The following is a 25364-nucleotide window of genomic DNA, read 5'->3' as shown; positions in this document are numbered from 1 at the left end:
CCGAGGCTTATGCACGACACAGACAAACAGCTGCTAGATTCGGCAGGAGGGTAAGACAAGATCGGTACTTCACACTGCAATCATGCCGCAAATGACGTTCATTGATGCGAATCCGACAAGCGCGCAATGTTTAAATGTCCTTTTGCGTGCCAAGTGGGCCAAAAGTTTGGCCTCTGCGACCACCACACAAAACACCAACTTGATGCTATCGCGACCAGCATGTGATGTTCATGGGAAGTTCAAACAAGGTGTGCATGGGCAGGTTAGAGTTGCTATTTCTGCTTAAATCTAGTCGCTGACCGATTAACTTCGAGCGAACCACGCTCCGAAGTCCGACATAACCTCTAGCATGCCAAGGTACGCTGACCGGTCCTCGTGCCTCTGATACTCGGACAATGTCGCCGACTTGGCGTATTGCGGCTTTTGCTACAGTTGCAGGCCATACAACCCTTTGACGCGTTATAGAGAAGCAAGAAAAACATCCCAGCCACATCGAGTGAGAAAATGTCCGACATCGGTTGTAGTCGAGACCAGGGGAGCTGACGGAGCGACGTCACAACCCATCCCGCCCGTTCGAAAATGACTCGGAATTAACGTCACAGGGCTTCCTGAGGCCAAGATCGCAATAGATTCCCGCGGTAAACGGCCCTTGAAGATGCTGACGAAAACTTGACAAAGTGCAGGACAACGTTGTAGGCCAACTCCAGAAGCCCTGCAATGTCTCCTGATCTGCCGCGCGCGCGTGAAGTTTCTCCGAAAGTTCAAAACCAGCAACCTTGAGGAATCCAGTCCTGGTTCGCCGGCCCACCCCCAGCTCCGTGACCCCACTATGGTCGGGCTTCCGATGCAGACAGCGGCAGCGGCTCGGAGGAGATGGCTCGTTGCGGCAACTGCAATGTGATCACCCGCTCTGCGCTCTTTTCGCTTAGTTCGATGTTATCTTTTTCCGAGTAATATGGAAGAAGAAAGCGTCCAAAAAGGTCGAGAAAAACCGGTTAGGAGCTATGCCTGTAGGGTTTTACATCAGCATCTGTCATCCACAAGCAGCTTCCCGAAAAGCTGCCAATTTCTGGGTTTGAACAGCTGTGCCTCGCTCACATGTGACATGGACCTTCAGAATTTAGGCGCGAAGAAGGGGAACCGCGTCTTCTGGTGGTTGTATGATGTGCTTCCCGCGTCTTGGCCACCTCTTGGGCCCTCTCGATAGGTCGCTTGGTTGCGTTCGGCTGAGTGACGTGAGGTTGCATCGGCATATAGAGCTTCTGAACAAGGGATAGTTCCGGAACGTCGCAGTGCAAACGGAATCGCCCTGTCCGCGTCTAAATCATCCCCCACGGTCGCCCGGCCCCATAGGTTGCACCGGGGACCGGTTCAAAGAGAGAGGCCAGCCAGCAACAACAACTTTTCGAGGCTTGGCCCAGTTGCTGCCCACGGATCGCGGGGGCAGAAAATCACACCACTTGAATCCACTCGTAGAGATTGATTAGATTGCGTCGCAGCCATCCTGGATCCATCTCGATCTGGACCTTCTGGGGACAAGATCCTCCCTCCACTCACTGATGAAGCCTAGCCCGTTGCCAGAGTCTTTTGCGCAAAGACTGGACCTGGAGGAGGAGAAGAACACGTTCGCCGGTCACAAGGCCTCAGACAGAGGAGTCTGCAGCCGTGTCTTGTGGTTTCGTTTTCCAAGGACTCGATCCTTGAAACCTCGACGATCCTCCGAGTCGATCCCGAGCTCCCCGCTGCGCCGCAGCAGATAATCAGGCCCCAAAAGCCATTGCTCGCGACCGACTGGACGATCAGCAATGATTGATCAGTGATTAGTGCCTTTATGTCGGTAGCCAGCAGGCGATGAAACGCTGCGTTGCTTTCGTTTGCGGTCATGTATTGCGGCGGCCAGATGTTCCTAAGCTCGGCCGAGAAGGTAGTTAATCGTGACAACCAAGTTCCACCCCGCCCACCGGCAGTCGAGGACCCACTCTGCTGGCCGGGCCGTGGGCGTTGGACCGATGTCATTTGTGGACTTGGACTTGGTTGTAAAGATTGACGCGGCAGCTTGCAACTAGGTTGAAAGTGCTTGCATGAGGCACCGCACCTAGGTCCCACGAGTTGTGAGGTGGGGCCTTGCAGCAAGTTGCAGGACTCTGCCAACTTGGTTGATACACCTTGGTGAGGATGTTATCGATGCTTGGATGTGATGTGATGGATGGATGGATGAATGGAAGTATGCGCATGTCTGCCCCGACAACTTTCCTGTTTGAGAGTCGGCGGTCAAATTCACCCGCCGTCCTGACAAGGACATGGTTTCTTTCTCAAGATGGCTGCGAGGTCTTCTCAACGCGGAAGGAGGATTTTGATGTGTCAGTCCGAACCTCTCGATGTAGCTCGGGTGGAGTTCGAAGACATCTGCTGGCCATCAGTGGGAGAATTCACGCAATAACCCTGGTGGATGGCCTTGGGTGTGATGCAACTCAACACGGATGTACGTGATGGTGAGAGATTTTCCTCTTGCGTCCGGTCCAGGAAGGAGGATGAGAACTTGCGTTGTCAGGGGATTGGGGATAGAGGTTGTCGAGGGGGGCCAAAGGAGGCTGCGAAGATATTTAAAGTCTCGAGCGCTCGCCAACATGGTGACGAGTCGACAAGCAACAGGAGCATTTACTCCTTCAGATCTATTAGGATTTGGAATAGTCTGGTCTTTATTTGGCTCTCATTTGGAATTTATCCTTGCCAATTCCCTCCTCCAGTCTATTTTAGTCCCGCAGCCATGCAGAACACTATCGTTCAAGACTCGGCCTCAACTCCGGTTGGGTCAGCCCCTCTATCCTTCACCCAAGGCGAACGAATCAAGTCCAGCTATCCCACCGTTACGGCCGCATTCTATCATCATGCAGAGACTCATCCTGATGTCACCGCAGGGCGTGACTTGTCGCCGCAGCAGATTCGTGAGATCACCTACGGTGATCTTGCTACTCGAGCCAACCAGCTCTCAAGGAAACTGACCACACTCGGGGTCAAGCCTGGAGACAGGGTGCCGCTTGTCGTAAAGCGAGGCATCGATATGCTGATCGGTATCGTTGCGATTCTCTCTTGCGGTGCTCAGTACGTTCCACTCGACGGCGGTGTGGTGCCAGATTCAACACTGCGGTTCGTTCTCGAACAGGCGGGCGGCAAGCATGTCTTATGTCTCAAATCAACAAAGCACCGATTCGAGACCCTCGGTGTTCCCTGCCAGACCTTTGTCATTGATGAAGACTTGGAGAAAGATAAGGAGGTTTCGCAATCCTACCCCATCCAGGACTTGGCCAAGCCAGACCATGGCTGCTACGTCATCTACACTTCGGGTAAGCGATCACGTCTTCGTCCATTCAGAGTTGAGGAGACAACTGAACTAATCCTTCGGCTCTGTAGGAACTACGGGCACTCCAAAAGGGGTGGATGTCACCCACAAAAATGTGACTAACCTCGTATGCCTTTCACCTGGTGGTCTGGGTATCTCACCTGGGACGCGGGTGAGTCAGGTGTTGAACATCAGCTTTGATATGGGTGGGTTTCCATTGTCAAGACACCGATCCACTTAGACTGACTTCTCGATAGCTGCCTGGGAGATGCTGGGATGTCTCTGCAACGGAGGAACTCTTGTCTTGAGAGGTTCAAAGTGGGAGCCGTGCCTGAGAGAGGTAAGACAACAACTACTTGACATCCGTCAATGGAAGACTAACACATACATAGGCTCAAGTCTTGATTTGCACACCAAGTATCTTGGCCAAGTATGACCCTCGGGAGTACTCCAACATCAGAGTTGCTGCGACAGCAGGTGAACCTAGCTCTCAGAGGTGAGACCTCCATTGCACTCTTGAAGTTACCATGGTAATACCATAGTTATACTGACGATGGACTCTATAGGCTTGCCGACCTTTGGGCCACCCACGCAACCTACTACAACTGCTGCGGGCCTACGGAGACCACCATTGTCAACACTATGCATCTTCACCGTCCCGGTGAAGCTCTGACAATTGGAAAGCCTACCCCGAACAACACTGTCTATGTCCTTGACTCGCAGAGCAACTCTCTCGGTGTTGGAGAGGCCGGAGTTATGTGGGCCGGTGGTCACGGAATCTCTCGGGGTTACGTGTCTCTGCCTGAGAAGACTGCCGAGAAATACAAGCTGGATCCTTTTGCCAATGACGGGTGAGTGTAATGCACTGGGCCGCTTCATTCTATGTACTAACGCTCATGTAGGTCTATGATGTACGACACTGGCGACCTTGGTCGTTGGAGACCAGACGGCTCCATCGATATCCTTGGAAGAGTTGATGATCAGATCAAGATCAAAGTGAGTCTCAGCCCCACCCTCTCACATCCCAAATAGGTTTGCTAACACAGTATGCTTAGGGGTTCCGGGTCGAACTTGACGGAGTTACCTCTTCAATCAGCTCTTGTCCCATCGTGTCAAAGGCCACCGCCCTGTTCATCAGCAATGATATCCATGGATTCGTCGCACCCAAGGACTGCGATCTCGACGCAATCCAAGTGCATGTCAGGGCTCGCCAGCCTTACTACGCGATCCCGACCAAGTTTCACTTCCTTGATGCCCTTCCCCTGACCGCCAATGGTAAAGTCGACAAGCGGGCGCTCCAGGACATGGTCACTGAGTCTGGTGATACCGACAAGAAGGAAGTCGCCGATGTCACCATCAGAGAGACCGCCTCAAAGGAGTCCTTGTCCATGGACAGCAACTCTACCACCACAGACCTCAAGGCCGAGTCCTCCGCCTCCAGCTTCACCGAGGTGGACGAGAAGCTCGACCTCACCGGCGACGTCCCCGACAAGAACCTCGGCCGTCCCTACCGTGGTTTCGTCCACCGTATCGCCATTGTCTACCGCCGTCTCTTCACCATCGTGGGCCTCTTCAACGTTGCGGCCGTCATCGCCCTCGTCTTTGCCGGGTTCCAGCGCAACTGGCTCAGCACTCTCACAGCCATCAACCTGGTCGTCGCCGTTCTCGCCCGTCAGGACTTCGTCATCAACGCGTTTTACACAATCACTTGCAACGTGCCAAAGTCTTGGCCCCTTGCCATCAGGAAGCGCTGCGCTAAGATCTTCCACTTTGGCGGTGTTCACTCGGGCGCTGCTGTCTCTGCCGGGGCTTGGCTTTTGGCATCCAACATCAGCGACGAGGTCTGCCAGCTTACCGAGTGCCCCAACTGGGGCCACCAGTCCGTCGCTTCAAAGGTCGTGTCTTGGCTCCTTACGGGTCTCTTCACCATCACCATTGGTCTCGCCTGGCCTGGGTTCCGTAAAACCCATCACGATCTCTTCGAAAAGACTCATCGCTTCGTCGGATGGACTATGCTGGGTCTTTTCTGGGTCCAGGTTGTCCTCGGCGCCAACGACAGCGAGGTCGCAGAGATGTCTCTGGGCGCCGCATGCATTCGAACGCCCGGATTTTGGATGCTGGCGGTTGCCACGGTGAGCATTGCCTCCTCTTGGCTATTCCTCAGGAAAGTCCCCGTCGAAGCCGAAGTTCTTTCCGACCACGCCGTCAGACTGCACTTTGACTACACGGTTCCCGTCAACGGCAGCTTCGTCAGGCTCTCTCAGAGACCTCTTCTGGAGTGGCACTCGTTCGCCACGATTCCGGCCCCTGAGAAGGTCGAGCATCGCGAGAAGGGATTCTCTTTGGTTGTGTCTAATGCCGGCGATTGGACCAAGAACTGCATCCAGAAGCCTCCCACCCATATTTGGGTTCGCGGCGTCCCGACCTGTGGTGTCATGCGCATTGCGACTTGCTTCAACCGGATCGTTGTCATTGCTACTGGCTCGGGTATCGGGCCTCTACTTGGTCATATCCAGCAGCAGAGCTGTGCGACACAGTTGATCTGGTCTACTCCAAAGCCCGAGCAGACTTTCGGCAAACCTTTGCTCGATGCTATCAAGAGGAAAATTCCCAACGCTGTGATTCACGATACCAAGGTTTCGGGCAGGCCGGATCTGGTGAAGATGGGATATAACCTTGTCCAGAGCTTCAACGCCGAAGCTGTCATCATCATCGCGAACGAAAAGATTACGAAGAAGGTCGTCTACGGTCTTGAAACTAGAGGTGTTCCAGCATACGGCGCTATTTGGGACTCTTGACCGAGTTAAGGATTTGTTGAGAGCTTTGTGCGGGATAATTTCTTTGCTGCCTTTCACTTGATATTGGGGTTTCAAATGGAGTTTGGATTTTCTGGTTGTTTAATATTGTTGGGGACGAATCGTTCATTTGACATGTCATGTTTCCTATCGTTGAGTATCATTCATCCTGCTAGGTAGTGTTCTCGATTGACTTTTCACCATGAAATTCCGTCTTCCGAGCCGGTGTTACCTTCAGCACAGAAATGATATCTTTGGACTGAAACCCACAACAATAACCCCTACCAACTATTTAGCACAACTTAGGGACTCGTACATCTGAAAGTCTACTTGTATAGATGACAAACGAAAATCAAATCAGACAGCGGTGTCATGATCTAGGTACCTAGGTTCCGGAGGGGTACATCCGGGGCATGCATAGGGAAGTACATGCAGACGTCAAGAGAATCTCGAGAGACAGGCATGGCAGATCTCGTTTTCCTAGAATACGGAAGGATAATTCAAAGAAAGGAGAATTTCAGTTGTGTCTTCAGAAACAATTTCAGGACTGTAAATGACTCCGGTGATTGATGGCGCAAGGCCCACCACCAGGTCGGGGAATTAGTCAGTCACCAATCAATGAGGAGGAGCCCATTGAGAGCCTGCCGGGTGGCCAAGGCAGACTCGTTCTCTACGGACAGAAAAGGGGCGAACGCTCCAGTCTAGTTTGCCGAGACGTCCCGAGGTCTTTGTTCGGAGTCTGGCCCAGAATGGTTGAGCCTCGAGAGGCTGCAATGTCATCGACACTATCGGCAGTTATCAAGAGAAACGCAAACAACCTTTACAAGATTGGCCAACTTCCTTGGCGATGGTAATCTATGACTCGCCCAGATTTTGCGTGTCTCCAATCATGGCTGATGATTAACTCCGGACACGAGGTTTGTCTTCTTTCGTCCCTTATTCCCGTCCTGTGCCCAACTCGCCCTCTTCCCGGACTGCGGCTGGACCCAATGGCTTTCCCGAGGCTCTCTAAAGTCCTCGAGGGCCTGAGCGTATTGATAATTGGGCACGTGTGTGACATCGATTAGATGCGTGGCTGATAGTTTGCACGGCGCTGCACTTTGCTATCCTTCTCTGGCCAGTGGGAGCTGAGATTATCACGCCGCGCAGTAAGCGCTGTAACCTTGAGGGGCCCGGAGACGTAAAACATACGATGTTCAAAGATTCAAGATGCGGTTAAAAATGATTCAAGATAGACATGGTGATAAAGTGAGGGGTTGGGTACCACCTTCGGAGACATCGTGGTTTGGCTGTCTTGGCAAAGAGGCTAAAGAATTTTACGCCAATTATTTACCATTTAGAATCGACCCTTCAAGTGTTCTCTTCCAATGTGTTGTAGAAGCGCTTCGACAGCTAGTCTATGTAGCCATGGACATATAACCATTCTCGGAAGGTGCCACCCCGTTGTAAAAGGCTGCCAATGCTGAGCTCTACCATGGCAAGAGGTTTCTATTCTTCCTTCCACGGTTTGAAGTAAATTGGTTGCCTAAAACCTGTTTTCAACATCCAGTAACTTGACAAGTGCATTAATTCAAGTGTGGTCACGGTAGTATTGGCATCCCCTTAGTGATATCGCCTCATTGATGACCTTCCACCTCATTGCTTGCACAGAATCCCATCGTGAAGACGTAGTAAGTTGGGAACCATTGCATTTGAATCTTGATGTCCAACACAACCAACATAGGCCTGACTACTACGAGATGGTTGATCAGCTTCAGCTTCCTAGTAGAGGAGTTCGTTAGAGGCTTGATTGATAACATGCGACATGTGACAAGTAATATCAAGTAAATCAGCTCCTAGGAAGGCATACGTGGCTGCCGAGGAACCAACAGATATGTGTTGCCGAGGCTCAAGATGCAGAAGCATCTTGTAAAACCTCGAGTTCTAGACTTCCTCTAGCCAATGAAGGTTACTATCAGCATCAGCGATGTTGTCCTGCACATTTCTGATGCCCTTGGGGGTTGTTGATAGTCCTCGTTACTCGAGGAAGCAATATGCAATCTCCTTATTGTAGTCGGCCGACCTTGATGTATATGCTTAACTAGCGTTGCAAGAGCGTAAATTCTTTAATGCATCGAACTCAGCATCAATCATTGTAAGCCATGAAAGAACTTTGCTTGCTATTTCCAAATTCTGGCAACGAGCGTGTGAGTTGCTACGTGTCGCCAGACTGCTGATGGTTAGGGTTTCGTCGACGTATCGTGATAGTTGCTAGTACTCTGGATAGAACTTTGTTAGCAGTGAACAAGACATCTTTGACAAGATTGAATGCTGCAGATCCCACCTCGGCCTTCTCTATTCGGTGTAGGTCTTGCATCAGATTGGCCAACCCAAGAGATAGCCATATGCCAAAGATCTATCACCCGAGGCGTCAATTTGAATCTTGATGCATCAACGAGAGGAAAGAATCTTGGCAGTGATGTGTCGAACAGTTATGAGGGGTTGAAAGGTCATCAGCGCTGCCGCCAAAGCAAACAAACAAATCAACGCCAAGATTTGACTGATTTGACTGCCTTTTCCCCAAGATTGGTTAATTTGCCCTATTGGCCAATGTATCAAACAAATCCATAGAACACGTGACCCGACGACGCCCATACTAATTACCCAATTAGGAAATAAGTGAAGCTATTCACAACTATTCATGATGCAATATGTGAGCCAATCTCAACCCCCATGGGCATGGCTTTCCTTTTCAGCCAATTCTTCGTCAACTGCAGCTGACCCATAGTCTGAGGCTTCATTGAGTGCCTTTGCGACGTCAGGGTCAGCTTCGCAGTACTGAATGCCCTCTCACAGTCAGCAGCCATGGCTGGTATTGCCAACACATCAAGAGCTAGTCTACTGAGTAGAGGATAGGTTGACTGGTGGTCTCTCCACCACTTAACAGGATCTTCCGTAGATTTAGGAGGCTGCCTGAGGTACGTCTCCAGCTCATCCTGCTGTCGAGAAGGCTCACGACTACGTCTAGTCTGTACCCATTGCCTGAAGTGGCTGTCTTCATGGGATGGAAGTGTGATCTCAAGAACAGCCGTAGAGTCATCAGACTCTTCCTCGGACCTATACCAATGGTCAAAGTAGTCCCTGAGCCCCTTCTTTGCATCACGAACCCACTCAAGCTGAACCCCTTCATCCCAGACTGCCTCAAGGTATGAGATACCAAGTGAAGGGTGGAGAATAACAGAAGCAGCAAACAAGGGAGACTCCTCTAACTTCGTATAGTATGAGGAGAGCTTCTGCCAGGCCAACTCAACAGAAGTACGAAGATGCTCCTGGTACGAGGAAGAGAAACCCATAAATCGAGCAGTACGTTGACTCCAGTCCTCTCTTACATGTTGTGGAAGTATGGATTCCTGAAGAGGCTGGGTCTGGCTGTTGACTGAAGATCGAATGGGGCGCCCTGATCGAGTCTGTGATGGTAGGGACTCTTCATCAGCAGTCACATTGATCGTAGACGACTCGTCTTCCTGTTGAGAATCAATGGGATGGAGTACGGAGTTGTATAGACTCTTCCACTCCCCTAGATGCTCAAGGAGGTACTCCATGCCAGTCATGACTTCCCAGAGACGACCATGCCCATCCCCCTTACCCCATCCCTCCGTCCTCTTCGTCTGCAGGTAGAAAGGCTCAAGGATAGACTTGACTTCAACCAAGACTTTCCAATCTTCTGAAGAAAGGAGGTCATCGTCAGGTATCCTTTTACTGGCATTGTCCTGCTCCTGGACCCAGTTGATGTAGGTCTCGATCTCTGCCCTCTTCTGAAGAGCTCGATGGATCATGAGGTAGGTGGAATTCCATCTCGTCTCGTTGTTGAGAAGAAGATATGACTCCTGAGACCCCTGGCTGAATAGCTCGAAGTCTGACCCAGCATCAACCTCTTGGGCTGCTTTCCTGAATCGCTCAGATCGCTGAGGAGAAGCCCTGATGAAATTCACTATGTTACGAAGCTTACCAACAGGCCCCGTCTTCCTCCAGAGCTTCAGATCTTCCTCCTCATAATAGACAGACTGGTAGAAGAGTGACTCAGCCTCAAAGACTTTACGATCAGCACCAAAAAGAAGGGCTCGTGCCACCAGGTTGGGTATGTGGCCGTAGCATCGCATTCTCCTTGCCTGATAGTCCCCCTGATCCATCATAGGGTCGAGTCTCCTGAAGAGGGCAGAGATGCAGGTATCGTTGTTGCTGGCGTTATTACAGACCACCACACCCACTTTGCCAGTGATATCCCATTGCTGAAGAGTCTCGTAGATATTGTTGGATATGTTGGGACCGCTGTGATCGCCGCTCATGTGGTTGAAGGCGATGAGACGAGACTGGTGCTGGCCCATACTGTTGATGAAGTGGGCAGTGACTGCAAGGTAGGCGTAGTTGTTGGGTGACGTCCACAGATCAAACCCAATATGGATCTTAGTGAGGGCACTGTGGAGTTCATCCTTGACGTAGGATTGCCCCCTAGCGAAGAGAATGGGAAGATGGTCCATCATTGAAGTCCTACCCCATGGCACCTGATCAGCCAGAGAGGAGTTGTGGAGTCGTAGAACTTGTTGAACGAAGCTATCTTAAAAGTGGTCGAATGGTAGATCGTTGGTGATGATGGTGGAGAGACAGAGATCTATGACAGTAGCCACTTTCGACTTGGGTATATGGGAGATCTTCCTCCTCTTCGATGAACGAGTACCATGCTCTGAGCTGTGGAGAGTCTCTCCTGAGCTTGTCTCATCGGTAGCAGAACCCCATTGTGAGACTTGATGGCATCTGTATATAGATCAGTTAACAATAATCATACCAAAGGACATATACGTACCTGCGAAGATGGTCTGCAGCAGAGCTAGAAGCAGTAGCAGCAAAGAACTCTGGCTTTCCTTTACTGTCACATTGTTGACAGCACCAGTAAGCACCAGCTGGCCCCTCATCACAAAGCTCAACAAGGAAGACCCCATGGTCCTTAAGCCAACTCTTCCTCCCCCTGCCTCCTTTACGGGCCAGCTGCTCCTCAACCACATATCTCTTGTTCTGCCATATGATCTGTAGGCAGTACACACTGCTCATCTGGACCAACGAGGCAAGCAATGAGGCAATACGACTGGTATTGACGGTTGGTTGGTGATGTTGTGGTGAAGGTGGCTGCGGTGGGCTGGATCAACCAGGAGGTGGATCAGGCAGCTGGTGCCTGGGGCACCAGCCACTGCCTCAGGTTTCCACAGTCCCACATGATCGTAGGGAGGTCGAAGATGGATGGATTCGAGGGAAGAACGACAGAGACACTGTTGGCCACTTGAGTTGCAATTATGGAGGGGGATCGAAGCAGTTGAAGTACGTTGGTAGGTAAAGGAGTGGGGGACAACATCTGTGAATAGCATCGTTAGTTGTGAAACCAAGACATCATCATGCCCGGGGAAGAAGAGCTTCCTGGATGGATGGGGAAGCCCTTATATAGGGCCAGGGAGAGAGGAGGGGGGGAGTGGCTGACGTACGGTTGAAGTCATCATGGCAAAGGTAGGCAAGCCCAGGATGATCGTGGGCAGACGGGTCGCCCAGGTACTGAGAGCCGGAACCTTGGGTATGTATAGGGCGATGTTGCTGATGTTGGCTGCTTGTGAGGCATGAGGAAGAAGAAGAGACGTAGTAAGAGAGCGGTTCCAGTGCTTTTATACCCATATCCAACGTCGCTGGGAATCATAGATCACTCAGGAGTATTGTCTGAAGAGAAAATACAGCCAGGAGGGCAGAAAAGAATGTCGCAAAGCTGTCAGGATTAATGGTGCTGCATACAGAAAAAGAAAGCTGACCGCGTTAGGGCGTGAATATTCGCGATAATGGCATCCCATTGGCTATATACAGGCTTATGTAATATGCCAAGCCAAATCAACCCAATATATCAAATCCCGGTGGTCAGAAGTTGTTTCATTGATAGTTGGGAATAGCCTCAGTTGTTTGGTTTGTTTGGAAGTTTGATTGATAGATTGGCTTTAGCGGCAGCGCTGGCCTCATCTGATGGAGAAGCGAAGCATTGGCAGGAGCTTGGGGCCAATCGACAACGACCAAGGTCACGCTGGTTCTCGAAACCGAGCTTCCAATCTGTTTTGAGGTGAAGTTTGCCAGATTTTCCATGCTATCAGGGCACCCTTGATTGGTCTTTGCCGGTATCTACAACCCTAGTGCCGATCTGATGCCCAGTTGTCCCCCACACTCTGTCGGAATGGGTGACATCGACTGGACGGATGGGTTCACGTAGATTGGATGGGTGGCTTGGCTTCAGATAAAATTCTCCGCTAGTTCACCGTAGGGCAGATCATTGCAAGGCTTGGGGGCAAGGCAGACAGACGCGAGCAGACAACTGGCAGTGAAACGCCCTGTTGCACTCAGTCACCATCTTTTGCATTCACAAGATAGCAGATCCTTGGCCCGTCCTAGGTCTATCCTAGCCTTGAGGACCGGATAGAGCCTGCCGGCAGTCGTTCATTGGACCCCCGCCCGTGTCAAAGCCCAAATGCTCCACTCGGGGTTACCCGCGCAGCGTAACGGCGCAAGGGCGTTAATTTGGGTATGAATCGGTCTCGGTCTCGGTATCGCTGGATAGTGTGGGAGAGTTCCATCGACCGGCTGTGCAACAGTGTAATACACCAAACACGAATGATTTGGCTGTCAATCGTTGCACTGATCTGCCAGAGTTGTGCGGCCTGATCTTGTTTTAGACTAAAACGTCGTCATGACAAATGACTCGGCCTCAACATAGGGGTTTACTTTAATAGTCCATCAGCGACGCAAGATCATGGTTAAATCAGCCGACAATTCAGCATCATCTCGAGCCAAGTTGACAACAACAGCATCATCATCGAACCAGACACCCAAGAGCGCAACTTGCTAATTCGGACATAACATCGTCTACGCAAAGTCAATCTTCAATTCTCCGATTTGGTTTCGATACCGAACGCACCAATCACAACCCGTAACCCTGCCAGCAACGGAAATTCTTCAACATGGCCGAAGCCGCAGCCCATAACTTCCCTCCCGTCTCTAGAGAGGTCGTCAACTTGGCGATTGCTGAGCTAGTTCTCTACGGTCTCATGTTCCCCGCCGCAGTATGGATCACCTGGAAGCACGGAAAGAAGGGCATGGTCTGCTGGCCCATTTTTGTCTCTCACTTCGGTATGAGATTTATTGCCGATATTCATCAAGTCATCAAACGGGATGAACCATTGCTCCCGAATCAGTTCAACATTATGACGAGCGCCGGCAGCTTGGCTTGTCTGTCATTGACCCTGATTGGCATTGTTTACGAAGCGTGAGACAATCCGCAATTGTCTGCGGTCGATGAGATCGACTAACTCGAGTGTGTTTTGTAGCAACATCATCCTTCCTGGATCACGGAAGCGATGGACCGAGAAGATCATTTTGGGCGTCACCCATCTCACGAACACTGCGGGTATCGGCATGGCAACCTACGGAGGATCCCCGAGTCACGAAGGCGGCCTTATCAACAATAGCTTGAACCAAATTGGTAACTGCTTGGAGCTCTTCGTCATGTTCGCCGTCTTCGCCTGGCTGTGGCCCACCTACAAGAAGATCCGATCCTCATCCAGCCCCAACTGCCGCCCCGCGATGCTCATGATCCGCGCTGCTGTCGTCGGTCTGCCCTTCCAGCTGATCCACTTGGCTTACACCACGACCTACGCCTTCAACCAAATCTCCAGCCTCGACCCCATCATGGGATCTTTCGCGACGAAGCTTGTCCTGATCTTCGGCACATACCTCGGTGTCACAATTGCCATGCTCGCAGGAGGCTGGCTCGGCATGAGCGCCGACATGCCCAAGGCCGTGCAGGTAGAACTCACCTCCAACGATGTCGAAGGCAACAACAATCTTGTGCGTGACGACATTTCTTTGACCCGGGACTGGAGCAGAGACGACATTGCCAGAGCGAAGCAGGGCTTCGTCTAAAGCATTGTAAAAAGCTTGGCGTTCGTCGTTTCCTTTGGACTTTTTCTGAGAGACTTTTTCCATTGCATTGCGTAGCGAAAGAAAACGAACCAACGGGTCAGGAGACTGACGACTTTTCGGGCCTCAGGAAGATGAAGATTCAGCTCAGACCGGAAGATTCCGACTTGGACGACGAACCCAATCGAGAAAGGGAGCTAGGGCCTGGGAGACTTCTATCAGCGACAACAGGGATTAGTGCTTTGAGGCAGGACGTGCAGGACACGGGAAACTGCACTCGAGTGCCGGATAGGTCTGGTTTTGGATTTGTTATTTGGATTGGGTGGGGGATCTTCCAGACAGTTTCTTTCCCAGTTGGCTTTACGGTTGATGGTTCTCTGCGTCGTTTGTTCCTTCCGCATATAGAGTGTACTATAAGCCATTTTCTTAGCGTCTCAACTTCTTTCATTTGTGGCTTATGGTATTATTCTGTTGAACTCGAATTACCTGTGATTCCACGATAACTACCCTTTTAGTGAGATCTGACTGCTCAAAACGTGAAAACGAACAAGATTGTTCTCTCGCATGGATTAAATACGATGGAGGTATTTAACAGCTAGGAAACAAAAGAAAACAGACAGCGTCGAGAATTGGCGAAAGGGGTGACTGTGCGTGATGGTGGTCACAAATGATACCTCAAGACGTTTCACGTTTGGATGTCATTGCAGCAGATTTGTTGGATTTCCATAAGTTCCATAATTTTGCAGTAGCAGAAGAAAAGAGGGTTCAGCTTCGTTCCCTTTGAGTATAAGGAAGACCAGGCAAAGCCTTGAGTCCAGCTGCCCTTCCTGCCTCTGGACTTTTAGACTGGAAGACAAGTTCTCGACGGCGTGGTTCCATGTTCGACTGCCTCAAACGAAAAGGCAGGGTCAACGGTCTAGTGTTACCTACTATGGCTCCGGAAAGCCAATCGCGATCTCCTGGTTATAAATGGTATTTCATCAGAGAATAGAGAAATAGTTCTGGAAATTGTGTCATTCATTCCTGCCAAAGGATCTGAGTATACCATGGCTGTGAATAAAGCACGTGTTTACGATTGGTCTCATGAGGTCTTGCAACTTGTAATTAGGTACGTACCACAAGCTTATGTTTGAAACCCAGTATTTAGTCTCCGCCCGATTATTTCAGTCGGAAACGATTCCATGAAGCATCAAATACGACATGGAGACTCTATCTATCATCGTCTAGTCTTGTCTCAGTCGCCCAGGCTCTTCCTGGAGTAGTTTCTTTCCGGATACCTTAAACGATATAAGCCACAAGAGAAGTATGATGGCAAATTGTGAAAGAAGCATGTAAGGAAACACCTGAAGACCTGCTACCTGTGTGATAGCGCCGAGCATGTATGGAATTATGCCACCACCGATTTGACCGAGAGAAGCCACGAACGATACCGCACCAACATGCAGCTCTTTCGGTAGGTAATGGACGAACTCGACGATACAGGATGGAAATAGCGGACCCATGACGAAACCGAGCAGAGCCATCGACAGTACTGAGACCCAGAGAACCTGGACTATCATGAAAAGCACCACGATGGCGGGAGCGAGTACCAAATAGATGATGACTGCTCGTCGGGGAGTCAACTTCTCTGTGACGGCCCCCAAAGCGAGTCGTCCGACTGCCATACCTGCCCAAAAGCCCGAGGAGCAGATGCTCGAGGCGTAGGTGCTGGCATGGCGGACGCGGAGCATGAACGCAACAGCCCAGCCGGAGACAGTGCACTCGGTGCCCACGTATGCCAAAAGGTAGGCAGCGTATATCCAGGTCGCGGTGTATCGGAAGATGGCTCGCTGGTCGACTCCGTCTTCGGGGTTCGCCTGCTTCCTCTTTTTCTCATGGTATCTCGCAGCAGTTTCGTGCCTGAATGCTAATGGCAAAAGGACAACTTCTACAGCGGATGCAATAGCCTGAAAGCATGTCAGTAAACCAAACACTTAACTATATTCCAAGCATATTGTTGCATAACTTACCAAAACGTAGAACCATTGATACCACTGTCCGTCATTCGCTGACAGCATGACGCCTGCGATATAGGGGGCCATAGCAGCTCCGATAGAGAACGAGCCATGCAACAGACCCGATAGGGTGTTTGCGTTGTTTAGTGCAGCAACCCAAGCACACCAGGATCCATCAACTATTCCCACTCCGAAGGAACCAATAGTCACTCCTAAGAGAAACAATAGGAACGGCGGATGAAAGGAGCCTATTACTGCGTATACCAGGTGGCATGCGGGGCCTATGAAAGCGATTCCGCGTTGCCCGAGTTTCTCATGAATGCGGCTGTTGTAAAGCGAGGCTAAGCAGTAGCCAACTGGTCCAACGAGGAAGATAGCGGATACTTGGATGTCGTTGAGTTGGTAATATGTTTGCTGGTGTGGTAGTGTAACTCCGATGGTGGCCACCATGAGACCAGCAACTACGAAGGAGTAAGCTGCAGCGGCAAGCTTCAGCGCGACGGCTTCCTGGGCTTGTCCGTTGATAGATAGATGTGCCCCGGACTCAATGTTTGAATCTGCACCTCCAGTGCCAAGTAATTGTTCTGATTCCATTGCATCGTTAAAGTCGGATGATATCATAGGAGGTGCCATGATTTGAGGCGTTGTGAGGACCGTAAACGAAGAGCATCAAATTTGAGCTCCCTGGGCCATGACATTGGGGTAAGTTGACGGCCTGGAATGGAGGATGTCGGTGATTATTAACGGTTTCAGGGCCCGAGAGCTGACAGCGACAAGCTCTCGGCAAAGCCTCGGATGATCATCTAGACGTTTCCTTTTTAGGAACATGTTCCAACTCGCCAGGGAGCTTGCGCTTCGCGACAAGGTTTAAATAACAGAGTGTGGGCGCTTAGTGTCTTCCGCCCAGACTCAACCTCACACCTCCAAGTTGGCCCGATGAATAGCCTTGTTGTTCTACCGCAGACGTCTCCTGAATTCGGAATGCAGGATAATCACCGTGTAGTTATATCAGTTCAGTTTAGATTGTCAAGTTGTTCATCACCGTCAATGTATTTTGTATCCTGACGCCTGGGATTTAGGTTTAAAGTATCCAACATTGTCATTATTATTGGAATTTAAAGGAGAGAAAGGAATGAGACTTGCGTGCCGGTGTTGCATAAGTCCGGCGCTCTTTAGTCCTACTCGCGACGGGTCCAACGGATGAGCGCAGGCTGAACTGGGCGCGCAAACATGGATGTGTGATCCGTCGGCGGCACGATGCCTGTTCTCCCATCCACGGTGCTCAGTTTGAAGTTACGCACAATAGTGCCGACAATGACGCCCAAGTTCAAATAAGCAAACTTTTCGCCGATGCAACGGTGTCGCCCAGCGCCGAACGGGATATAAGGACTCCTTGTGCCCTTTGAAACAGCACCATATCCGTAGTCTACAACATCGTTGGCGTCAACAACGTCATCGCCGGGCTGTGGCTCATCCCATCTATGAGGATTCCAGGCTTTTGCGTCTGGGAAAAACTCATCGCTTATGGCAGTCACCATTGGCGAAGCCAGCAGCACCTTATCAGTGCCGACCACGTAAGGACTTCCGGGGATGGTCAGAGGACTCTTTACTTTGCGGAGGATGGAATGAATGGAGCCATGGAGGCGAAGCGTCTCTTTGACGACGTTGTGCAGAAGTGGGAGCTTATCTAGGTCAGAGTATTGCATCGGTGGCAGTCGTTGTTGGTCTCCATGGCCAAGGTTCTGCACTTGTTCTTGATAGAGCTCTTGCGCGATGTCGGGATGCGCGGCTAGGCGAAGCATGATCCATGCACTGGCTGAAGATGATGAGTGCTGACCTCCCATGAGGAGCGTAATCATCATGCATGCCACTTCTTTATCGGGCACCGGTGTTCCGTCCTTGTAATTGGAGTTCATGAGATTCCAGAGCATATCGTACTCGTCATCGGCATCGAGGTCGTGTTTGCGACGTTGGATAATGATGTCCTCGTAGACGTCTCGCATCCTGTTGTGCGCAGCATCGCGACGGCGGTTTCGGGGTAGAGGTAGCCAGGGAAAGAGGAAGTTGATCGGGGTGAATCCCTTAGTGGCGAGACTGTCAGTATCATCCGTGCATCTTAAGATATGGGGGATATCTACCATGTCCAGGTCGTGGTACAGCTCCGCAAACTCAGCCGTCAGCTTTCGTCTGACCTCCTCTCCCTGCAGTGAACGCGCTGCCGTGAACAGTGTAATCTCAGACATGGCGGCAGAGATGTCAACAATACCCGACGCACCCTTCCACGCAGGTTTCATCTTGATGTAATCGACAACTTCCTTCTCAATCAAGGGAACATGGGACTCCAGAGCCTTTTGTGTCAGTCCAAACTTGACAAACTTCTTCTGTTCCATCAACTTCGAGTTGGGGCAGTCGTAGATAACATCCTTCCCGAAGACAGGTATCGTAAGCGGTCCGTAAATCTCCTCGGCGTTGATGTCCTGAAGCTTTCCGTTGAGAATGAAGTCGTTTCCCTCGATTCCCAGATAGCAGGTCATTTTCCTGCCGAAAAGAGTGAAAGTAAAAACATCACCATACTGACCCAACATTAGCCAAATGATTCTGAGGAGCTTTGGTAGCTCCTTCGCGAGATTGCAGCAGAACACACCTTTGCACGGTACTTGGCGAAGAAAGCCACGGGATCCATGCCGTAAGAGATGGCATTGCCAATGTAGGGGATCCAATGAAACACAACCGGTGGTTCACTCTTGCTGTGGAAAAATGTCTGACGGCAAGCATTGAGTAAAACTGACGCGGCTAATCCAACGAAGCCATAAATGGCAATAAGGGCCAAACCCGACAGGCCCAAGAACCCTAGAGAATCTGCCATTCCAGCTGACTGAGCTTTGTGAGATCAATAACTTGCAGAATACTCGAAAAGATTTTCAAGTTAGAAAAAGAGGAGGACTATGTTTGAGCTGACACAAAACACCACAATATCAACTTAGATCAGGTAAGCATTGGGGAGACCATTATATTTGTGTAAGATTCATATGCAGGCAGTGGCAGATAGGCAGATATTCAAATCTCCGTTGGCGATTTGGGACCAAGTCTGGGAACATCTCAATTGACCTCTCGAATTCGTATTCGTTTGGACCTACAGGCCTTCGAGGTGTCAGTAACGGCGATGTCCACATCGAATTTCTTGCGTTCGGTACCCTGAGCCTGGACCTATTAGGTGGTTCGTATTCGTATTGTGGTACGTACCTAACCTCATTGAGAAGCCAGTTGAGACCAATGGGCCCAAAAATAAGCACTAGAAACTCGCTTTGGTCTTTGGGAACGAACGTCTTTATTGATAAATGCACAATCGACGCAATTTATAAACCTCGTACGGCGACGGTGGGGTCTAGTCGCCATCGTTGAGACTGAGCTCCCTGACTTGTAGAAGGGACCCTTCTACCTCTGAAGTACCTTACCCTTACATCCGTTCTTTTCTCAGGATACTTGCAAGCCAGGTATTTATCCCATCGGGTGCTGCTTGACCACATTTTTGCCAAGCCCGAAAATACCTAATATGTACCCACTTTTACTCCGCATTTAAAGGGATACATAATAATACGTCATATAGTTACCCCTATGATTTCTAACCTACTTTCACTAGTGTTGGGCAGCGATTATCAGGTAGGGGGTCAATGGGATGTATTGATGAGTATGAAGAACGAGTGGCTATGGGAATATCCCGACTATCTATATAGTGAGTGGAAGACCCTTTATACTGGCATATCCTTGGCAAACTTAGTCATGCTTGTGTAAGACCATATTGTTTCATAGGCATGGTGTGACAATCGTTGTAACGAGTGTACTGGGATGGGCCTGACAACTAGTTATTAAAACCACTATTTTGGTTAATGCTATGATGTCTTCTAGCGATTCTGGTGTGTTACGACCCAACATGCATGACCAAGAACAAGGCCTGCCCCGCAGGCTCGCGGCGGCTACAGCGCAGCATATATGATGATGATGATGATGATGTATTTAACGTCTGGTAACAAAAGGACGTGCCGGGCGCTATGCCGACATGGTCTATACTAATCTAAACTATATTACAGGCTACCGTCTTCACCTAACGTTCCTGTTCAATGACTCGGGCAAATATGCAGAGGATAAGGAACACTAGGCACCCTCTCACGGAACGGAAGAACTATGGACAAGTCACGTGATGATAAGAGATAAAATATAAGGATAAGGATATGTTGGATATGAGTTATCCAAGCGATCCTTGGATAACCAGGATATGAGCTATCCAACATATCCAAGCAAGAACACTGTCCAGCACAAAGGACACGTTCAGAATCAGGACTTGTATATAGGATGGACTTGAGCCGGACTCTAGGACAGACTTCCCATAGCTTCTTCAGCAATTAACTTCGTATCAGATCTTATGATCGCTTTCAGCTATCTTCCCTGAGAACCTCTTTGTTTGTTTGTGTTGGTATTCCTTTCACAGGGAATTTGGTTCGAACCGTAGGGTCCTGGGGGTGACGAAGTATCAATATCTCTGTATTGATTGATTCTACGTAAGGAGTAGAAGGGAGATTCCAACCGGAGGTTGGGTGGGTAGTCGATGTCTAAGTGTACCACCTCGAGGTGGCCCATGCTCTGCCCCTACTCGCGGCCGAATTGGACTTCCAATCCGACAGTTTGTTTGTTTTATATTTAACGCCATGACGGCAAGGGCGCAGCCGCCCTTGCGGCAGACCTCCCGGAGGGTATGTGGCGTGAAGGGTCGCAGGCTCTAGCTATATACTATATAGTACACGCCGTATCCTGACGTCCTCCAAATCTTGCTCGTGAGCTACTATGTGTTCTATCCATCCCTAGTTCCCACTGGTGCCCTAGTTCCGTTATAACCATCTGGTTTCTTAATAGAGGTAGTTTGTCGTTTGGAAGATAGGTTATGACCTATCTCCTAGTACCGCGGGCAGATCTTCTGGAAGAAGTCTGTCACGTAGAGGAAGGCCTGGAAACCTTCAGAGTCAGTGATTAACCCCTTGAAGTAGCGATCGAGGGACCCTATAGGTCCTACGGGCTCCTGGCGGCTGTAGGGGTAGAGGGTGGGCCACTGTTGCCTCCTCAGTAGGGTCTTTCGGCAGTAGACTAGATGGTCTGCCTCCTTAACCTAACTAGGGAATCTAGATTATTAACCTACTGGTCGACCTAGTAGTAAAAGGAGGACCCTATTTACCTATTCATACGGTTTATATCCCGGGACCGTTTCTAATTACTACTCTAGCGACTACGGATATTTAATACTGCTGAATTCTAGCCTAGTCAGGGCCGGGGTCGAGGCCGGGGCCAAAATCAAATGCTAGATGTATACCGGAAGGTTAACCAGTGGTTATCCTATATTTAAGAGACTGGGGATTCCCTTTATATACCTGGTTCCGACCTTATAGTTGACGAGGTTATGGTACGATTTATAGGTCGATCTCTGGAGACGATAACGATTCTAATAAAACCTATCCTAACCGGCTATAAGATCTGGATCCTTGCCTAGTCTGGCTACTGTTTACGGCGGCTGTGGCACGTACATGGAAAGGGCCCATACGCATTAGTCCCCTAGGCCCAGCCTACCTAGCCAGCTACTAGAAAGCTAGCTCTATTGACACCGACGTAGCAGGTAGTAACTACCCTTATTTCCCTTCTTCCAGCTGCAACCTACCACGTGTTTCTGGATAACCTCTTCGCCTCTATACGTCTCTTTCGTACCCTGCGGAATCAACAGGTTGGAGCTTCTAGTACCTGCCGGAAGGATAGTGGGATAGATGAGATCCTAGTTGCTGAGAAAGAGACTGAAGGACGGGGTATCCCCTGGGGGGAAATACAATGTATCCTAACTTTAGATGGAGAGGTAAGCTATCAGCCAGCCAGCCTAGCCCTGTCCTACCTTGCCTAGTCTAGTCAGCCTACCTATCTAACTAGCAAATAGGTCAACCAGTTCACCTGGAAGGATAATGCCCTTGTACTCTTCCTGTCAACTGTCTTCCAGGACGGCCAGGAAGTTATCCGCAGCCGCCGCCGCCCAGCTAGGGATTCCGCTGCTAAGAAGGCTGCCCGACAAGTGTTTGGCTCAGACGTCCGTAAGAACCTTCTAGTGCCTAGGGCAATCGATGAGTATAACCATAAGATGAATGGGGTTGATACAAGTGACCAGATGAGGTCCTATTATCAATATGGTCACCCTATTCGTCGAGGGGGCTGGCAGTCAATTGCGTGGAATTTCCTGCTAGAAGTGGTAGTTGTGAATAGCTTCCTACTGCAGCTTTGGGGCAGCCCTAGATGGTAGAAGGTGAAATCACATTACTAATAGCGGTAACTGCTTGTAGCCTAGCTTATTCAGCAGTTCGGACTATTAGTATAAGGGCGGCAGAGGTCACGGCCTAACCGGGCTATAGATAAGAGGAATACCTCTATTCTATGGGAACAACATAGAAAGGGGTCGAGGAAGGTTAATTCGCCTTACTCTTATTATAATAATCTACGGGTAACATGAGCCCGCTAGACCCTAGGTGAGATATCTAGGAATAACCTCGCTCAAAAAAACAAAACACGGAAGGGCTGCTTGGACTATAATGTACCGTTATGTATTAATAGAGATTGCTGGTACCTCTGGTATATGCAGAATCTATAGGCGATAGAAGTATTGCACCCCTATTGGTTAACTCAATAGATTCACAACCCCTTATTGGCTCTACCCCGCCCTTGGCGAAAATGGGGTCAAGCAGCACCCGATGGGCTAATGCAAGTCTCTTTCTCTTTCTCCGTCTTGAGCTCGTTGCTTTTTTAACGTCTCTACTCTTTTTGACAGTATTTCCAATACCGGGCTACACTCGCTGCACGAATCTGCCGTCCCCATTTGGTCATGGCAAAGTAGGACGATATCTGTGCCAGGGCAGCAAACGCAGCAACTAGAAATGCGTTTTGATACCCCATGTTTTCTACCCAAGGGGTTATACTGATACCTCCAGTCAGCAGAGTACGTCTTTACCGAGAAATGAAAAACGGCTCACCCATAGGAAACAGCAAAAGACATGGTGTTGCGGATTAGGATGACGGTGACAATGGCGTCTTCGCCCAACTCCTTATAGCAGTCAATGCAATAGCTGATTGAAAGCTGGCTGCCGGCAGTGATGGCGGCACCGAAGACTCCCATTGCAAAAACTAGGCCAAACCAGTGGATTTCATGCGCAGCCCCAACTCCCCAGAGAAGAAGTGCACCTGGGATGCAGATCAACAGCCCCGTGAAGAGCCACAAACGGAACTCAGGTTCCATGATTCCGTTGTTACGGCGCGCTTTCCAGATGACAAACTTGTCGCCGAAGAGTCCGGAGTACACTGTTCTATAAAAATGAGTTAGACTATGGGTCATAGCGCGAGAGTGTATCAAACCTTGCTTACCCAATGCCGACTCCGATCAAACAGGATATGTACGATAGTCCAACAATGCTTGACTTAAAGTTGTAAGGCGAGCTCGATAAGATCAAAGATGCAGTTCCGTTCAAAACGTTGAAATAACAAACGACAGCTCCATACATGAAGCCGGCGAATACGATTGATGGGAATTGAAAGTAAAGAAATGGTCTAACCACCATTTCTACAAGTGAGGCGTGGTGGTTGATGTCTTTGTTTCCGAACATTTTGAGCTTGTCGAGGTACGTCTTTTTCGTCATTATCAGTTCAGGGCTGGGGGGCGTCTGGACAGGGACGACTCGATCCGAGTCGGATGGATCTTTGGACCCTTTCTCGAGTGCTGATGATGTGTAGTCTACTTGATAGGGTTCCGCTGTCAACACGTCCGTGCGCTGATAGTTGGTCTCTTCCATAAAGAAGAAACATATGACGAAGCCAGCTCCGCAGAATATGGCACACCAGTGCTGGATTTCCAAGTTAGGACTAGGAGCAAATGCAACCCCCGAACTCGAATACTTACTAGAACCCATTCCCAGCCTTGGCCGTCATTCACGAATCCGGCAATGACTGGTGCAAGGAAGTTACTCCCCACTAAGAACAGGGCATAAAAGCCCATGTAAGTACCTCTCTCGTGTGTGAACCACTGTTTCATATTGTGAGTCGAGATTCAGAAAGCAAAAAGTTTAATACGAACGGTTTACATACCACGTCAGCAATGGAGATCTCGCAAAGAGACTCTATAGGGGCCCCGATCCATCCCTGCAAAATTTTGTTCGCAATCCAATTACTGCTGGTGGTAGCATATGGAGCCCACAGCATGATGGCCTACCAATGTCATCAGCCCGAATTCTTATAATCAACTGGCATGGCGAAAACTGACCATGCTCCCCAACAGAGTAAACAGGTACACGGGCCGTTTGCCGAACTTCTGGGCAAGTGGTTGCCATACCAGACAACCCCAGCCAAATGCCAGAAACATGTACCCAGTTCCGGAGTTCAAGTCTGCGAGGGTCAGACCGGTCGCGGTGGATATCGGCACGAGAACAGAGTAGATCGCGGCCGATGCGATGCCCACTGCGAGGCAGTACCTGCAAGACAGCGCCATTGAGTTAGCTTGGAAGAAAGCTTGCAGATGTATCGTCCAGTGGTCCACTGGAATTGACTTACACGCAAATGCATGCTAGAAGCTGATATTTCCTACGAGGGCTCCAATTCAATGGGTCATCAGGGTCATTCGATGGTGTTGGAATCAAGACAATGTCTCTTCCACTGCCCTCAGCATGCCGTGAGGCCATCGTACCCTCAAGATCAACCAAGTGGATCGTTCCGGGGATAAAGCCCGGCGGCGGTGCCATTCCGACCGTTTCGGAGCCCATGTTTGATTTTGAAAGTGCTCTAGTAATGTTTGTGGGTTAACAGAGGTGGTCCGTCGGGCATATAGTCAACCAAAGAGTTGCGAGAAGGGGGTAATCGTTGTTGAGATGTAGAAGAGATAAATGGCTCTATCTATCTTCCACTCAGAAGTTGATAGCAATGATGAGAGTGAAGCCGAGAAGCAATTCCGGAACGACCAGATGATATCAGACTTTGAGCGCATGCTCCGAGCTTCTGTGCGACAAGATAGGCATTCTGTTGATAAAGCACACGGGAAAGCACGTTAGAGGTAGACTCGACGGCCGCAACTCTTTTGTATGGGGCCAATCATATGCAATTACGAACTTATCTCATATGGGTCGGCTCTTGAGTCTGGGGTAATCTCCACCAAATGAGTGACTTAACTAACAATGGGGTAAATGGACTTGATCACTACGC

At 50.0% G+C, this 25364-nt stretch overlaps 6 protein-coding genes across 6 annotated transcripts; 2 read left to right on the top strand and 4 right to left on the bottom strand.

The window, feature by feature from the left end:
- Positions 1–2086: 2086 nt before the first annotated feature.
- Positions 2087–2329, bottom strand: BDP81DRAFT_434968 (uncharacterized protein). Its single transcript, XM_060591007.1, has one exon. It carries the CDS (start codon positions 2300–2302, stop codon positions 2096–2098), a length of 207 nt encoding a protein of 68 aa, XP_060441558.1. The 5' UTR covers positions 2303–2329; the 3' UTR covers positions 2087–2095.
- Positions 2330–2767: 438 nt separating this feature from the next.
- BDP81DRAFT_327469 (AMP-binding enzyme) lies at positions 2768–6138 on the top strand (the record flags this gene model as incomplete). The annotated part of the gene is made up of 7 exons (XM_060585142.1): positions 2768–3344; positions 3412–3546; positions 3598–3680; positions 3733–3836; positions 3907–4191; positions 4243–4336; positions 4396–6138. 7 exons carry the CDS (start codon positions 2768–2770, stop codon positions 6136–6138), a joined length of 3021 nt encoding a protein of 1006 aa, XP_060441557.1.
- A 6924-nt stretch (positions 6139–13062) lies between these two features.
- Positions 13063–14112, top strand: BDP81DRAFT_495966 (uncharacterized protein; the record flags this gene model as incomplete). The annotated part of the gene is made up of 2 exons (XM_060595423.1): positions 13063–13456; positions 13506–14112. The coding sequence occupies exons 1-2, from the start codon at positions 13152–13154 to the stop codon at positions 14110–14112; spliced, it is 912 nt and encodes a 303-aa protein (XP_060441556.1). The 5' UTR covers positions 13063–13151.
- Positions 14113–15332: 1220 nt separating this feature from the next.
- BDP81DRAFT_327271 (MFS transporter) lies at positions 15333–16697 on the bottom strand (the record flags this gene model as incomplete). The annotated part of the gene is made up of 2 exons (XM_060585126.1): positions 15333–16055; positions 16119–16697. The coding sequence occupies 2 exons, from the start codon at positions 16695–16697 to the stop codon at positions 15333–15335; spliced, it is 1302 nt and encodes a 433-aa protein (XP_060441555.1).
- A 372-nt stretch (positions 16698–17069) lies between these two features.
- Positions 17070–19090, bottom strand: BDP81DRAFT_74347 (14-alpha sterol demethylase Cyp51A). Its single transcript, XM_060596230.1, has 2 exons — positions 18242–19090; positions 17070–18184 (listed from the first exon to the last, which is right to left on the bottom strand). The coding sequence occupies exons 1-2, from the start codon at positions 18686–18688 to the stop codon at positions 17282–17284; spliced, it is 1350 nt and encodes a 449-aa protein (XP_060441554.1). The 5' UTR covers positions 18689–19090; the 3' UTR covers positions 17070–17281.
- A 1961-nt stretch (positions 19091–21051) lies between these two features.
- Positions 21052–24928, bottom strand: BDP81DRAFT_397363 (major facilitator superfamily domain-containing protein; the record flags this gene model as incomplete). The annotated part of the gene is made up of 8 exons (XM_060588313.1): positions 21052–21204; positions 22971–23097; positions 23153–23482; positions 23541–24016; positions 24073–24195; positions 24258–24377; positions 24433–24640; positions 24720–24928. 8 exons carry the CDS (start codon positions 24926–24928, stop codon positions 21052–21054), a joined length of 1746 nt encoding a protein of 581 aa, XP_060441553.1.
- Between the last annotated feature and the right edge of the window lie 436 nt (positions 24929–25364).

This window comes from Colletotrichum phormii (genome assembly GCF_030913505.1).
Source record: "Colletotrichum phormii strain CBS 102054 chromosome Unknown BDP81scaffold_19, whole genome shotgun sequence".
Classification (NCBI taxonomy): domain Eukaryota; kingdom Fungi; phylum Ascomycota; class Sordariomycetes; order Glomerellales; family Glomerellaceae; genus Colletotrichum; species Colletotrichum phormii.
Note: the sequence above shows the minus strand (reverse complement) of the source record. Positions and strands in the feature narration are given on the sequence as shown.

Coding starts and splice junctions, on each gene's coding strand:
- BDP81DRAFT_434968 (XM_060591007.1), bottom strand. CDS start 2,302: ATGTCCTTGTCAGGACGGCGGGTGAATTTGACCGCCGACTCTCAAACA.
- BDP81DRAFT_74347 (XM_060596230.1), bottom strand. CDS start 18,688: ATGTTGGGTCAGTATGGTGATGTTTTTACTTTCACTCTTTTCGGCAGG. Junction 18,185..18,241: donor TGTACCACGACCTGGACATG/GTAGATATCCCC, acceptor CTCGCCACTAAG/GGATTCACCCCGATCAACTT.